The 17,631-nt window shown below is 42.8% G+C and overlaps 2 protein-coding genes across 2 annotated transcripts in view; one reads left to right on the forward strand and one right to left on the reverse strand.

The window, feature by feature from the left end:
• Positions 1–11,162, reverse strand: part of LOC128709829 (protein Skeletor, isoforms B/C) — a 30,794-nt gene extending 19,632 nt beyond the window's left edge. The window contains exon 1 of the mRNA XM_053804847.1: positions 10,781–11,162. Within this exon, the coding sequence (XP_053660822.1) occupies positions 10,781–11,162 (382 nt within the window). The remainder of the gene's footprint in view (positions 1–10,780) is intronic.
• The window catches only part of LOC128709835 (C-terminal-binding protein), a 154,620-nt gene that overhangs the window by 58,347 nt on the left and 78,642 nt on the right, over positions 1–17,631 (forward strand). The gene's annotated exons all lie outside the window — the stretch shown is intronic.

The following is a 17,631-nucleotide window of genomic DNA, read 5'->3' on the forward strand; positions in this document are numbered from 1 at the left end:
CACCCCCGGACGAGGCCGGCTTTCCGAACCGAAGGATTTGCCTCCGGAGACAACAGCTTAAGCAAACAGACACCGACGTCCAAAACACACCGGAGTTAAAATGGATACATCCTGCACGGCACCGTTCCGGTCATCCGTAGCCCTGGTTTCCAGCGTTGGCTGCGTGCGCTTTAGCGATCCCCTCTCAATCCGGTCAATAGCCGATCCAGATTGCATCTTGAGACTGGATTGAAGTTTTTTTTCCCCCTGAGGCCAGCTTAGGAAAGTAATATTAAAGCTAAGCAAATAGTCTCCCACCTATTCATCACTGGCGAAGCAGGGTAATATATAGGTGAGCCGAGTACGATAATGCAGTTGGAAGCACAATTTGGAAGGGACGTCAGGTGGTGTTTGCAAAAGGGAAAAAGGAAAACTTACAAGGCCGGTCGTGAAAAGTCGTCGAAAGGGTGTTAGGTTTTTTTTCTCATCCACTGCTGCTAAACACTTTACATGCAAGCATTAACTGGGACAGTACAAGAAAATCTCTTTGTCGGAAGGAAAACTTCATCCATCCATCGACAACCGCCGTAGCAGGAAAGGTAAAACCTCGGCCGAAGGAAATGAAAACTGTCGTTGGCTATGAAACGTCCTGCGATTGGATAATTAATGCTGACAACGACAACGATGTGATGGGACATTTATTTATCCACCCTCGCTCATTTTCCACGTTTTTTTTTTGTATTTTCCCACCCAACCGTGCGCTAAAAAAGGGAGACACCAGTACAACAGCAGCAGCAGCCGTAGCGGCAAACACCATCGGCTTAATGGCGTGGTAACCGGGAACAAAAGACTTTTAACGATATTAAACGGGCTGGCTGTGTTGAATGGGGAGGGGGTTTTCCGCATTTGCTTTCCGTACCACTTTCGGTTCCTTTTTCGGTTCCAGGGATACTCGAAGGAAACTCGCACGACGACGGGGAAAATCGATGCCACAGCTCCATCATCAGTGGTGTACATCTTGTTCCTACGTTTAACCAGTGTGGTGCCTGTCAATGATTTTTACATTCCATCCCGAACTCTCGGACGATGTTTAGTGATTGAACTACAACGACATTACAGCGTTAAGCAATTGCAACCGTACAGGTTAGACACTGCTAGTGTACTAATGTTCTATAAAACTCGTGTGAGAATTGAAAATGTCTTTATTGCATGAGTTGAATGTAATATACTGTAAATTTGTGGGAAAATTTAAAATATCTTGATAAATTAATGTAAATCTTTCGATATTTCGTGAGCTGATTTCTCGTGGCAAGTGTATATTCTGAAGGTATGTGAACGATACACATTATTCAACAATCTCTTGGTGTAACAACCTCCTAAGGTCATGCCTGACATTTCTGGCTTACTAGACTTAAGTTTACCACGTAGACGGATAGTCAGTTCTTGCTACGGGAGATTGGTCCGGATGGGATTTTAGACCGGTCCTGTCGTGTGAAAACTATACCAATACACCACCGGCCGCCTTTAATATGTCATTCAACAGTAGTTCAGTAGCAATACATTGAGACAAGAAGTAGTGAAACTATGGATACTTCTTTTACAAAATTTTACTTCTTCACTATCACATTTTCGCGTGACATAATTGCATTTCAATTGCAACGACCTAACGCGATTTTTGTGTTACTTAATGATCTAAAAGGGCATCAAGCCTGGTCAAAATAGTTTTAAAAATAAATTCGGATGATTAATGACTGCTACAATTTGCCCGGTTGAGGCGAGATTCGCTACACGACCTGCTTTGTATGTTGGTCCGTAAACTCCGAACCGATAGAAAATTTTGATTGGCCTCACGAAGAACACAAGATCTCGTCACTGCTACATCAAAAATGCTTCTCTGTCAATCAATGAAACGACACTAAATGTGTCATATTTGACTACACTTTTTGCCAATTATTTAAAGAGCATTTTCCAAAAATTCAGTCTTAAATCATACTAAGGTCACATTCTCGTGAAGTCGAGAACGTCATGCTAAAACTCTTCTTTACAGTACATGTTCTTTGTATTATGTACCCACCATTTGAAAAAGAAACGGCCCGGATAATATTTGATACCGGTCCGGTCGTGTGAAAGACCTGGAGCCCCGCGCTGCCACCAATGAGCCACCGCGATAGATAAGACATCCCAGCACAATAAACATTGTTCCAATATTCGTGACGCGAATGAAACATTGTGCGTATTTTTCTTTCTTGTAACCGGAAAGGTTCAAAGGACACAGATATCATACACGAAATCATTTCGGCAGGATTAATTCGCTTTCACCATCCTCTACGGCTTCCCGTCGCTGAAGGTTCTTCCTTCATCCGTCTTCAGCTTCATTGAATTATGAAACCTGCATCAGAACGATCCAGATGGATATAATGCTCGTGTGCGTGTGTCGTTTGAGGGTGTTGGGGTACGATTCGTCCTTTTGAAGCACACCGTCTCTTGTTTCTTCTCAGCCTTGCTACACAAAACTAGTAATGAACGATTCCGGTTGCTTAAACCGTCAGGTCGGTGGCAGACAATTCGACTAAACGAGCTCAAAACGACCGACCGTACCAAATCCTATTACGTTTGCCCGGGGAAATTAGATCAGCATCGTGCGACCGGGTTTCGTATCATCCTCATATCATCGTGCAACAGCACCTAACGTGAAGGCGAGAAAATTGATTAATGCGAGCAACCGAGATAGCTTTGGCCGGGGCTGGAACGGAGATCGAGCGCGTTCCAGAAACGACGTTTGGAAAATGTTTGGCCCGTTTGGCAGTGCAGAAATTTGAGCGTTGCACTAAAAGAACGATTCACTGGAGACGCTCCCGACACTGATAGCAGCGTTTTAAAGCTAGCAAACTCCTCGATACCGGTAGCATCGCTTAATGTAGATGGGGGCGAGTGTTTCATTGATGACAGTTATTGAATGGTTTCAAATATTTGCCGTACAATCGATACGATTCCAATTGGCCGCCGAGTCCGGGTTTACGAGGTCAACACCATTGTGCGGTTGGTATGGTTTGGCAGATGTGGGAGGAGGATCGCTTCTCTTACTACCGAAACGGTAATAACAGTGCGTAGGCGCTCGAAGGCGACCTCGGAAGGGTGGTAATCCTTATCCCAAGCCGTGAGCAAACGGAATGCATAATGGAAAATCGGATAAATCAATAAACTTGACTTCCCCCCCACCCGGTGGCACTTGAGCTGTCTGATAAACGTCAACGGCCGGTCACGATGATGGCGAAGCAACAAACGATTGCTATTTACTGGTTTCGTATTTCATCGATTTTTCTCGGTCTCGATGGGTTGTGTTTCTGTGTGGAAAATTGAGAGCCAAGCAAAGTCATTGGCAAGCATTAAGAATCGATTGTATTCTGATCGGTAAGTTATGTTTAAAGACATTTGGTGCGTTCTGCGCCTTTGACAGGTAATATCTTTAAATGTACAAGCATAACAATACTTATAAATATTACGATCGAGTGAAGGTCGGAAATATCTAATTTTAAAACATTTACGACCGGAAAAATGTCCTTAAATTTCCCTCTTTCTTACTTCCACTGTGATGGATAACGACCGGAGGAAAATACAGCTACAGCTAAACGGGTTATGGTTTGAACGGTTTGCATGGAGATCGGTAAAAAAGTATGAGTCTGGGATCACCTTAACAATCTCTGTGCCAATTTTACCCTTAAAGATTGTAACAGACAGATACAGGAGAAATCAAAAAGCGACCCCGACTACGGGATCATTATTTTTCCGTTTTGCAAATGATAAAGAAGCACCGAAAGGGAAAGCACCGAACACAGGCCGGGCAAAAGGATGACAAGAATGTTTTCTTCCACAAAGGCAATAACAAGGCGACGAAATGATACAGGGCGATGTTGCGTTCTTTTCCCCTTATTTTGGTTCCGGTTGTAGGCCCCTCGTAACTGGGACGTACTAGGCGAGGGTTGGCAGGTTCGCCCTAGCGACTATCGGGTAAAAATGGTAAAAATATGATGTGCGCCCGGCACCGCACCGAACTAATAATGTTTAATGAACTTCTTTCCGGTTTGGCACACAGCGACCGTTTTGGGGGGGTTGCAAAGGGATGGCAAAGGAAAGTGGATGATTATTATCGATATAATCTGTGACGGTTTATTTTTTTCCCCCGCTTTTCGGGTGCCCGTACCACCGACATTTATTCGGAAGCGGTGAGCTCATTACGAGCACCGCCATAAATGGGACCGGGGATGTTGCATAAGACACGGATTCGGAAAGGATTTGTCCCGGTTTGGGTGGATTGGTGTGTGATCAGTTAAACTTTGTCTTCCAGTTGATGGGTCGAAATGAAGTAGTGGAACTTTTCTTGGGCGTAGAGTTGCAAGACAATTAAGTTGGATTTGTTTTTTGTTTTACTATTAAGCGGAACTACCGATGGAACAAGTGATTCAAATTATATTTAAAAAGTATATCGGATGTTTGTAGCCACCAGTGATGATTAGAATGCCTGTCCGTCCAGTCGATGGAGTCTGATTGATCCTACTCATGGAACCTTTGCAATTCGGGTAAAGTTGCGCTCTTTTGAACGTTTACTGATGGATTTCGTTTAGCTCCTAACTACTCCACTATGGGCAAACAAAAGTCATTGAAATGGCCCAAAATGGAAGGCCAATGCTCCGAGATCAATATTTCCAATGCGACAAATAGGAGGAAGAATAAAGGTCTTTGTCCCTTTGGAAAAGGTATATTTAATGATACAAGAGAGAGGACAACGTTGGTAGTAAATTGAGAGTTGATCCGCATGATAATGGGACAGCTATGTAGTAGTTCTAGTAGTCCGGTACGATTGGAATAGTACATAACAGTTTGAACTATGCCCGAGAAATTCTAAGTACTTCGAGGTACGTCCGAGCTGTCCAGAATAATTAGGAGCAGTCGGGAGTATTTAGAGCAGCAGAAGGAAGTCTACAGAACATCGTAGTCGAACCTGAAATTTCCTCAGAGTTGTAGGTGGAATTTTCAAATAGCATTCGAAGATTATTCTGGATGGTGTTTCCAGAGTTCCCACTAATAAAAAAAAGTACTTGTGAACAGTTAACAATGCAAGACAAATGAAACATTATTTTACAAACATAGCCAACAGATTGTAACAAACATTGTTGAATCACAGCTAATTCAGATGTAAATTATTAGAAACGCTGTAACAAATGCAACAGTGAGCAGAATGCATGTCAAGCCTTCTTATCAGACATTCCATTTTTGTCACCGCTATGAAGGTTCGAATAACTTTACCAACCCGTAAGCACATACGGGGCGGAAAAGTGTTTTCATCATAAAGTTGTTGATTTTTTTTTCTCTGCCCCAGTGCAAAACGTGCCGTTTTTTTTTCTTCTACTGTGCGCCTCATTACAGAATCCACTTTTCCGCTTAATTTGTCCGCTGCTAGACGGCAGCACAATGAACAGCCACGAGTATCACATTGCACAGTTTCGCATTGTATTGCGACCGTTTCTAATGAGAGCGATACGAACGGAACGGGGGCGCTTTTCCGTCGCCCATGTTCACCCACGGTGCGTCCGTTGGGCGCTCGGGCCACAGCAATGCAAAGCACAAGTTTTGCTTCGCACGTCCTTGAGCGATGTAGCCACACACCGGGCGCAGATGGGGCACCAGCTTGCTATATCCTTTTTGCACCGGAACACTCCCCACCTGAACAATCATAAACAAAGTGCATTCGGCCTCATTGGAGTGAGAAGATAAAGCTCGACTGGAAGGGACGTAGTGGGCTGATGGGGCGTGGGGTGAAAAAGGAAGGAAAACAGAGACCGGCAACAAAGGAGCGAAGGATAGGAAACTAATTTTTCATACCATGATCTTACCATGGATACCGCGGGATGATACTGCTGCTGCACGTGGCGCAAAGGAAAAAAAAGGTCTCGCTTTTTTCCCGTCGGTCTGCCGGCCTGGAGCAAGAAACATAATGCCAACTATTGCACTGTGACTGCCGTCGTACCTTAGCATCGGTTTAAAGAATTAAATATTTTTGTACTTCACTGGACGCAGCACTGGCTTTTGCTAGTCGGTGGATAAAAGTTAATTGCGTCTAATTGGGGATCGTGCATACTCGGCCTCGCACATATAAACGGCAAATAGAGCAAGTGTTCCTATCTACATTTAAAAGTGGTGACCAATGTTTTACCAGCCCCAGATAAATAAAACCGAATTATAAAACCATTTGATGAACAGTTTTCTGCCCGAAAACAAATCGAAATGCTGCACCATCTTCTATAACGATAACCGTTAAACCACTGTATATGTTCCAATTTGCTACAATAGCACCATACCCTACGGTTGGGAAGCATCACAAAATGGAGGGGTTTGCTTTTTTTATGATTTATGACTTAATTTGGCGATCAACACTTGTCTGAGTGTCCCCGTGTCGCCGAGTGTTTCCTACTGTTCGGTACGCGCTACGATACACCACCCCCCTTCAGCGAAAGCCGCTAGGCAATTCGTTCGGCCCTGTGGTGTTACCATCGATACGGTTATTATAAAAGTCTTATCGGCACGGGAACGGACCGAGAACGAGCGTACGATCTCGACGATTCCCGTACGCAAGAACTGGTGCGCTGGTTTGCCGTTGATATATCGTAAAATTTGCAACCCTCTTCATTAGCTCGGGCTCGTACGTTAAGGGGAATGTTCGTGTGTGAAGGTGGGAAACAAATTTTATAGTCCCAAGTTTGCCGTTTCCGGGCGGTAAATACTATGATCTGTTAATTATGTGCGCTGTTATGCTGAACAAATCGGTCGCCGGTCGGGAGCTGATACGATTGTCCGGAGTGGATGTAGCCAATTAGCGGAAGGAAGTGGAAGCGGTAGTTATTCCTACAAGATGATTGATGGAATTGGAAGAGTATTATGAGGAGCATGAAAGCTCATGCTTTCTCCAGCACAACCCACAACAGTTTTCCTTACACAGTTTTCGCTCCTGCCATGCCGCATTCCAGGTCAACTTCAAGAAGAGTTCGAATGTAATCCATTATGAGCTCGACAATCCTCTAAATTTCTACGTGTAAAAACGATTCCAAGTTCTATAAAAGTTTTGTAATATTGAAAATAAATACAGGGAATGCATTAATAGGGTTACTATATGAATGAAAATCTTTCTACAATGTCGGATTTCGAGTATTGTCACGAGACTCAATTCATTCAATGTGTGTAAAATATAAAAACAAGATGAAAATTTTATAGACTTTAGCTGGAATAACCACAGGTCTTAAACATAATATTAATAAACATTTCACTTATGGCATACTTACGAACTATTAAAGATTTGTAAAAATACTTTTTCACCAACTGAAAATGAATTAGTAAAAGCTGTACCAATAAATTGCGAGAAGACCAAAACCTGCATTAAAATGTGGACCTGAATTATCCGGTACACGGGTTTAATTTTGAGATTAATTAATTAATTGTGATTAATAATGTTTTGAGGAAAATCGGCATGAACTTTGAAAATATGCGAATTTACATGCGTTTCAGTTAACTCTTTGCGCTAAACTATCGTTTTTTGTCGATTTTTACCAGATATTTAAGACATCTTTAGCTTCGGCACTGTATAACCAGTGCTCTACCTTTAAACAGTTCAGAAATATACAAATGTATTAGATATTCACCTCTTAACACTTGCTTTAATGCTACTGAATCTGTCCACGTTTAAAATGCCAATTTAAAGTTTTATGTACATTTTCCCATTAAATAACATGCGATGAAGAGTATGCAACACATCGACCACGTGTCCAGAAAATGTGGTTTCTACCATGCCTTTCTAGAAATGCCAAAAGGTGCTCGACCGCACCAGCTTGGTTTCTTTCGCTTGGCACCACCACAGGTCAAAGGTGTTCACATCTGACCAGTACTCAATAAGTGTATCAATATCGTACCGTTTCTTCTTTTTTTTAAATGGCTCTGTGGCGAAAGATCAACGTGAGCAACTTTTGAAGCAAAAAAGAAAAACACGTTACGCAACGCAAACGATCCCCAAACGTGGGGTTCCCGCACAACCCATATTTGCGCCCAACCTTTCTGGCTCCCAGCTAGAAAAAAAAACAAGACACAAAACAACAACAACGAGGCGTTATGATGATGGGAAAGTAAGAGAGAGAGAGAGCCAAAACCGAGCAGAAAACTAAAGGGTTACGGAAGTGGAGTTGATTCCATCGCCAACTTTCTGCGTCGTACCACGGCGCAAAGTAAACCCACCGTTTGTAAGTCAATCGACGTACAGCGACGAACCCAGCCCGGGTCGATTGACATACATTTCGCTCCATTTCGGGATGTTTCGGTTGGCGTTACTTTCACCGCGCTGTGTTGTGGTTTGCAATTAGCAGCCACGAACGCGGTGGGGCAACGGTTGCGATAGAACAACAGCATCGGCCCAGAAGTCCAGGAACACAACGGAGAAAGGTTGCACCGCTGTTTACGAAACGCGGTGTTGCAATAATGGGATATGGCCGGGTGCCGAGTGCAAGGGAAGGTAGAGCAAAATAAAAAAACAAGTTTACTTTCGTTCGCTTACGTTGCACCGGTTCGGAGCTGCCGGCCGGAGCGAGATGTGATGCTGACTGCATCGTGTATGTATCGTTCAAGCGGGAACGGGTGAAATTGATGGTTTCAGGTTATCGGTAGTTACGCTTGGTTGATTCGAGCTGGAACTTGGAAGCGCGAAGAAAAGTTACGCTCTATCGGTCTGATTAACCTAACCGGTGGGTAAGTTTATGGTGCCGCCTAAACGCGGTACTCAATCTCCTCCACAGCGTTGCTGCTATTTCGTTGTGGAAGAATGGTGACATTCAAACGGATGGAGTTGATTAATAATTCCTGCCGGTGGTTGGGAAACATTTTTATCTTCCACTGAGAAAAGAATAGGCTCTTTTCTACATCAGAAACAGAGCCCCTAGAGGAGAGCTTGTGGCTACGCTTACTCCATGAGTTCGTTAGATGGAGGTGGCAAAAAGTGAAAGGAACTCGAACATCTTCCACGAGCACTTGGTTGGCGCAATAGTTCAAAATCATTGTGGAGACGGTTTTTGTGCCGCTCGCAACACAAACACGAACTCAGAACGTTGGTTTTGTGGATGGAGGACAGGTGCAAAAAATAGAATTCCTGCGGCTCAGGTGTCGTCTGTCGTCGATTCATGTTGGTGGGGAAGGTTTCAAGGAAAATGGCGAGTGGCGAGTAGCGTGAAGTGATGAGGTCATTGGATGAAGGTTTTACCCGGACTGCCGTTTGGCTGAGGTTTCTTGGAATATTTACACTACAATGGACAATTAAACTGCTGTTAAATTATTTGTTTTTATACATTATTTGTTACAATTTCTATCCAAAGAAATCCTAAATCATTCAATCTAAAGTCAATGCCACAACCATCGATTGGTTGGATCGTAAAAGGGAACAGCATCGTTATGATGATCATGAACATTATTCTGATCTTCTTGACTCAGCATGGGACAACAAACAGAATAAAGCCCCGAGAGGATAAATACGGCACTTGGTAATAGGACTCTAAACTTTAGTACGCTTTTTGGCATGAAACATTTACGATCACTTAAAGCAGACACTGTTAAGCACCAGGGACTAGGGTCTAGGGATGTAATAAATTCCTGTAACGCTTTGTGTGTTAATTCTGTCTAGGTTAACCTACCCGAAGGGTGCTCATTGTATAGAACGACAGCGAAAAAAAAAAGGTATGAATTCGTCAAGCGCGATGATGTAGAACCTTTTTTTGTCTTGTATGTATTTTTGCAGTGAGCGCCCTTCGCGAAAGTGGCCTGCTACTATAAACCCGCGGGAGTTGAACGTATTCAACACCCATTATCCCCCAGCCCAACCATCACACGATGCCTGATATGCTGGTGTTTTGGCTCTATTGTTTTGTGCGTTTGATACGCTAAATTATGCTCCCATCATGTGGAAAAGCGAGTTTGCTCAGGCTTGATTAGTATGCTATGCTGGGCTCGTACACATTAAAAATAACCCCTGTCCAGCGCTACCACGCGCTGTGGATGGAGAATTGCATAATTGTAGCTGGTTGTTTTTATGCGACGGAAACGGGGAAGGGTTTTGCGGTGCGGTGTGTGAACTTTTGTTGTATCACTCAATTAGATTTATGTAAGGAGGAAGCCCATGACTGGAAAGGGTTTTCTACAGGCCGTACCATACGGTTACTAGTGGTGTTGTTGAGAATAAAAGTCAAAGTAGTACAGATCGATAGGAATGTTGTTGTACTTAGTCATGCAGAATAAAGTCTTCTTTTTTTCATTAGATTTGCATAAAATATGCATCACAATTCATGACATTTCGCCTGGATGCACATTAGCTACATGTCACACAACTAATTGTACGGTAGCTACTAGCAAATGTAGTCCTTTTCGATGTTTAATTTGTTTGCATTTAAATTTGTTTCAAAATGCTTTTAGTTTTATCACTAATAAAATTAAGTTAATTAAATTAAACTAATCCATTAAGTGTATACAAGTCCTGACACAAAATCACGTTTATTTTGATTTTTTGGTATTTTTAATCCGCATCCATGTTGCAATTGTTTGTTTGTTTTTTTATTATAGCAATATAAAAAAAACATAACAACAATTCAAAAAGAGAAGAAAAAAAAACTATATGAAAATATCTTCCACGAGTATCTTCTCGCTTCGCTTCACGCTTGGCTACTATGATATCCTGACCCCAAAACGGCAATGTGCAATATACACGACTAATCGGACTTACCTTTGACGGTGTGTAGCAGCACCAACACTAGTCCTACCAGAAGCGACGTATCCCTGGCACACGACCCTGACCATGGCCAATGCCTGCCCTTCGCACTGTTGGTCACAATCCCCCTTGGCCGATCCTCCACCAAACAGCGACCGCCGGTGCAGTAGTTCCGGCCATCTTCCATCCTCACCCTTTCTTCGTGCTCCATCCCCTCCTCCACCGACCCCGACCACACCGAGGACAGTTGGGGAGTCCTTTCGTGCGGTTGTGGCGCCTGCTCCATGCCGTACCACCCACCGTTCTCACCGTTGCTCGCGTACCTTTCACTCACGGTCGCATCATCATCGTCACGGGTTTGTCGCGGTTTTTCGCGCACCAAAATGGCGGCCATCATTTTCCGGATCGTTCCGGGTCCGTTCGCGGTGCCCGCGACCCGACCGACCGTACCGAGCGCGGGTAGAATTTGTTCAGCTCGCGGTTTTGCACTTTTCCAAAATGGCGGTCAATAGCACATGACGCGCGCGCTCGGCGACGGTTTCTTTTTCCGGGGGGAACAGGAAATTACTTTCCCTCCAGGCGACTGTTCTCGGGTCGGGTTTGCTGAAGTGGTGGCTATTGTGCGTGTACGGCAATGGATGGAAGGATGAAACCATAAATGAACAGAAGTAACAAACGTAAAAGTGAAATTATAAAACGGAGAGTAACGCAAAGAAAAGCAAGATAAACAAGAAAATCAAGATAAACAAACACTGCTAGCGGTGCCTTCGGGTAGCTTTATCTGATAGCAAAGGCAATACTTCACGCCGATTCTTTTCGTTGCTGATGGAGACGTTGGGTTTTCACGCACAAGCTTCGATGCCAATCGTTGTTTCGTTTGTGTTAACGAAGGGGTGACAAAAACTGTCCACTATATCACAGAATATTGACCTTCAGGTTTTGCATTTTGTTGAGACCTCCACAGGACCTCTTCGCTTCTTTGCCACAGTCTTTTTTTTACCGCACAATCAGACCCTTTTTTTGGGACACACCACATCACACCGACACTGCGTCACAACAACCGTGAAATGCACTTAAAAGCCGCACCCATTCGTCACCCAGCAGCTCAGCAAAGTAAGCTCCAAAACGAAGAAAGTAAGTCAAACAATCAAGCCGAAACTTGCAACAGAAGAAAGGAAACAATATAACAAAACGAACTAAATGGAAAACGGGGAAAAAAACAAAAGCTCCTCTTTGTGTTCCGCTTCTAGCGTAAAATCCTTGTCTCTTCACCGTACCAACTCCATGACGGGGGCTCGGTCACTTTCCGTGGCGCGAATTGTGTGGCCACTAGCATTGAAAGAACCGTCCGGGGTGGTTCGGTTGTTTTTTTTTCCTGGGAGAATCGGGAGTCACGTTCCGGGCGCCAGAGTTCGGCCCCGGGATGGAGCCGGTGAAGGAGGCGTTGCCAATGTTACGGTCGTGGAAGGCTTTGCTTTACCATCGTTCAGTCGTGGTGGAAAATCAGTGAAAACTCAATCACTCGCATTTGCTTTTTGGTGAAACTCTCGATGCAATCGTCACTGTGGCCAGCGTTATCAGTAACAATGGTAGTGCACAAAACAAAAATGGCCGAAAAGCTTCAGCCTTATTCACGCACGAAGATGCACACACACACACGCATACACTTACGTTGAAAGGGGGATGAGCGATAGTGGGGAGATGTGGGGGGGAGAGATCTAAACTTTTATACAACGAATGCTACCCTCAAGTGTAGCCGCTTTGCTTAGGATCTCTGTGGCCGTGTCCGTTCGCCAGGGATATTCGTCTCGGACTGGTGGTATGTTTGCGTTCGCGCACAGCAAACCGTCCGCGAGCGGAATCGCTGGCACGAGACCCAGCACCCGACACACGTCTGTGAGCAAACGATGGCAATAAAAAAAACAGAGGAACTCCCTCTCCAACCCGGAGAAGAAGAAGCCCGGTGTTCGGAGTTGCTTCGACCAAAATTCCCCATTCAAGCGGCGGTTTCCATTCTGTTGGCCGAATCACCGAAAGGGAAAGCCTGGCTTTGCTCTCCCTTACTCTGCGCTTCGCGCATTACGCTCTTTCTCTCTGTCTTGTGCACGGTGAGAAAGTGATTCCGCGGTATATTGGTCGGCTGCTGGGCCGCTGTTTTGAATGGCGGGGACGCGTCTAGCGGGGGCCGACCCGCACGGAGGAGCTGTCTCGGATTGGAAACGGTTGCCAGGGGGAAAAGGTTTCGGTAGTTGGTGGGATGAATGGGACATGCGTACAAGATGGAATGAATAGTATGCGTGCACATTGGGGGCCAGCATTAACCAGCGCGTGTTGTTCGTTGTGCCGGGGAGCCTTTCTTTCAACGGCGGCCATATTCGCTCACGGTCCGTGAATTAATGGATGGTTGTGTGTGTGTGTGTGTGTGTGTGTGTGTGTGTGTGTATGTGTGCGTAAGTTTGGTAATGGAATGAAAAGGATGCTTTTGCTATTGGTTACATCGTATACACTACTGGACAAATTGTTCGTTCATGATTTACAAAGCTTGTCACATTATTTCACCTTATCATTTATTTTATTTTTATTTATACTTCTCTTCTATAGCTTAGGAGCTATAGTTTATCCTTAAGTTAAACTATTTTTTAAAAAATGTTTAAATTACTTGTATTGCTCTTTTGATGTCCAAAGTATATATTTCATAGTGAAATATTCGGTAGTTTTACAATATTTTGTCATAAAATTGAAGAAAGGCAAGACAGTTTTATCGAAAAGTATTGAAATATTTCTGAATATAAAAGATAAGTAAGAATGTTTGTAGCAACGCTTAATGAAAGAATAAGAACAATTAACGTAAAAAGTAAATAAATTAAATATTGAAAAGTAAAATTATTTTTTTAAATAAACAACCACAAAAATTATACTCACACATAGCATAAACAAATTAATCGAAAAATATTGCATCAACAGAAAAAAGACAATTAAAACCAAAACACGTGCAATGTTTGTTAGTACCAAACTGTGCCAGTACTTTATCCATCCTGAGCATCTCTTCCAAACGCATTTTATTACTCTTACTCTTGCGTGAGTTTGCAAGACACCGGCACTGTTAAATCTCGCATCTTTTGGATTTTTAGTGAGAAAGCATTGCTTAAAAAATGGTTCATAGTACAAAGAGAAAGTTTGCACCAATTCCACCAGCTCAGAAATTAGCTTCATAAACACACTTTGTCCATTGACTTGCTAAAAAACCACCCAGTCCGTAGTGTTGTTTCTGGCCCCTGTATTACTGACCATTTGATGGGAGTTGTTTCGGTTGCTTGTGCTACTGCACGTGTTCCGATTCGTTCATATTCTTTTGCATAAAAAACGAAATGAAGATAAAATCATAGAACACTTTTAGTTGTTTTAAACCATTCTGTTCGTTTTCGTTTAACGATCATCAAGGACAATAGCGTGAAGTTGGTGAAAAAATGCATTCGTTGTTTGTACAGCACAAAACACCATCTTAGTTGAAGTTTCATAAAATGGATTCATTCAAAAGTTTTAACAGCTCCGTGAGAGAACCAAGAACATTCCGCACTTGTAGTACGCATGTCGGGGGATACCTTCACACACCCAAGACATGGTGTCATCCATTTATGTGGGGAAAATGTGTTTGTTTTGGGGAGATTCTTGTGTGGCTGATAAATGCGTATATGTTTGGAAGCTAATTGATTGCCTTTGACACATGTTGCGCAATTGGATCGATGCAGAAGAAATCATTAGTAAGGTTATTCGTTAGTTTTTCTCTCAACAACAGTCATGATGCACCGGAATGGTATGAAATGATTCGTTCTGCAACTTATCTTGAAAATTCCATCAGTGTTCTATGTTGAATAATTCGGTGCATGCGCATAAGTATCGACTCGTACTGAATGTTTGTGTAAAATTGTTGAATCGATTGGAATCAATCTGTGCAAGGTTCTTTCGTTTGTAACAATTGAAACAATAATCAATGGTTCTATTGCTTACAAATGCGCAACAAACCGGATATGCCCGTAGGCATTCTTAAGCGACAAGGTAAATGATTTGAACATGGTTTTCCTTACACGCCATCGTTGAAGTCACCGAGTCAATTGAGAGAGAATGGATGCTTGAAAGAGAGTGAGAGTATGGTGATAAATTTGCCGACAATTGAAAGTTAAAGGCACACATTGCATGGGTACGAAGTTATGCAATGGGAATTAGCATTGTGGTGGCCACATTAAAATTCAATTGTCATGCCCCGGCAAAAAAGTTGCTAAAAGAAGATGGAGTAACCTCTTGAGGCATATTAAACATACACATATATCCTCCAGTTTAACTAGTTTCTATTTCTCTTAAAATGTTGCAATATTTATTTTAAATTGATTTTCATTTTGCGCAGATTTAAATCATTTTATTGCTAAACTTAGAATTTAAACCATGTTTTTTTAAAGAGCACTAAACACCTCAAATTAACAATTAATTGAACCGTCTACTTTTCTGTAGTTTAATAAATTGATTATTTAAAAATCTTGAAGAAATTTGAAGAAAATTTAGCGGAACGCACTAATTTTAACTTGCAACACTATCAACTAGCGCCAAAAGCTTCGCAGCAAAAAATTTACGCACTATTTGATAGCGAAGACAACAACCGATTCGAAATACAGTGCGTACCAAAAGTAAACAGCCGGTAGCATATTTTTTAAATAAATTGTTTATCAGATTGATTTTACTTTCAATGGATATAGAAACCTATAATAGTAATCTAAGTTTCGTTTTAATTGTGTTTTCAATATTTCTATCTTTTTTAAGGTAATGAAGAAAAAAATGGTTCGAAGCTGGAAAAATTAATTTCGAAACCATTCGACATTTTCGAATATGGTTTTGATTTGACATTTGGAAGTAAGCAAAAAAAGAAAAACAAAACAAAACTGTTTGAAACCTTCTGCTGGACCATTTGTTCAATTGCATGTAATTTTAAAGTGCTTTTCTATTAAAAGTGTCGTACGCTTTTGTCTTAAATGCAATTGCAATTTAAGTAGGGTTGTGACTTTTCCACAACTGGTGCACGTTAACATTGCGCGGGTGGTGTAAGATCGTGCTGCAGAAAAAACAGGTTTGTAACAGCGGTAAGCTGCGCGATCGGATCTTGTTTTTTCTTCTCTCATTGTCCACCGTGTGTGCTTCATGGCATCGGTGTGTTGGACCGCATTAGGCGAATGGCGATGGTGAATAAAGCACCATTTCGTTGATGCAAACAGTCGCGATCGAAACAACACGCTTACATGATCGAATTTATCGAATATAAATCTTCCGCGCAGCTAGTGCCGTAAAACGTTCAGTGTCGCGTTTTCGTGTGATCCATTTGCATGGAGTTTGGTGCCCCGAAAAAGTGCATATTTGCCATTGTTTGGCTGTTTGGTTTGGAGCTGTGTTAGAAAAAACGAAACAAATCTCCGCGCGCTAGAGACACAGGTAGCAACAGGTGAGAGAAAGAGATGTGCAATTTAGCATTTCCTTTGCAGTTCATTTTCATTGTAACGCCGCGGGCGATGCTGCGTGTTTCCATTGTTGTGCTATTGTTGTGACGCATAGGCAAGCGCGGCCGTTTTCGTACGGGTGACGCATCACCGTGTAAAGGTAGTAAGGTAACATTATTGGTACTGGTGGTTTTAATGCTAGAGAGGTTATGAGAGAGAGGTTGTCGCGAGTTCGCTGGCCACGTTCTTCAGTAGCTATAGCGCCGCCAAAAAAACTCATTTGCGTGTTAAGTGTGAGTTGTATTCAGTGGTTGGAAACATATGCGAGCAAAATTAAGGAAATAGTTAACATAACTTGCTTTTCAATTTCACTTCATCTCCATCAAGTGCAGATAAACGCAATAAAGTCCAGAGGGTTCTGATAAGCCACACAGGTGTGTGCGCAAGTGAATAAGATAGGCGCCTGCGATAGGAATGTGCAACACCGTGCAGTGTGTGAATGTGTGAATTTGTCCAACCTGTAAAACGATAAGGGCAAGCTGAAGAAAAAAACCCCGAGAGAAAGTTCTTTAAACATTTTAGCAAACAGAAAATCGCGCCCGAAACCGTTTCGACGACCCTTTTTGCCTGGTATACCGTTTCGTTCAGCAGCCCTTTAACCGGGCAGCATAATTGGTTCCTTTCACTTTGGCATGTTTCTGTTGTTAAAGAGGGAAAAAGGCAAAAAACTCGATTGAACGCTTGCGCATCTTGTACGAACGGTTGAACAAAAGGTAAAGTGCATTGTGAGAAAGATGTATTTCGATCTTGCGGATCATATTTTGCATTCGCACTGGGGTTTAGCTGAATGTTATCATCCATTGGGATGTAGCAAACACAGAATCAAGTTGCTTAGCAACCGTGCACATTCCGGTGCTTTGTGTGTGTGTGTGTGCGTGTGTTGAATGCGATTTTGCATACAATGAGTCATTTGAAGAATTTATGAACGAAAGTAAAGAAAACTGCTTGCGGTACATACATCGTTTACCGTGTTGGTACAGTTCTTGGTACACACATGTAGAAGAAAAGATAAAATTAATCAAGATCTGATCTAGCATTGTAGACCACTTCAGACACGGAGACAGTGCAGATCCTTAAATGTACATTGCGGAGATCAAAACGTGTTTGCTTGTAACGTGGGTTTACCGCAAACGGGTATTGATAGCGCCGTGAAGAACGACCGTTCCAGTCCAGATGGATCATTAAATGAAACCGGCCAACGGAAATGGTTTTGGTGGTGGCTTGGTCTGCCTTACCACAGGACACATAGGCAAGCGATTTCTTGCATTGCGAATGATCGTGCGCTTTGTGGTGGTGGGCCGTCGTCGTGTGTGGGTTGAACCTATC

The sequence above is a fragment of the Anopheles marshallii genome, chromosome 2 (assembly GCF_943734725.1).
Source record: "Anopheles marshallii chromosome 2, idAnoMarsDA_429_01, whole genome shotgun sequence".
Taxonomy (NCBI): Eukaryota; Metazoa; Arthropoda; class Insecta; order Diptera; family Culicidae; genus Anopheles; species Anopheles marshallii.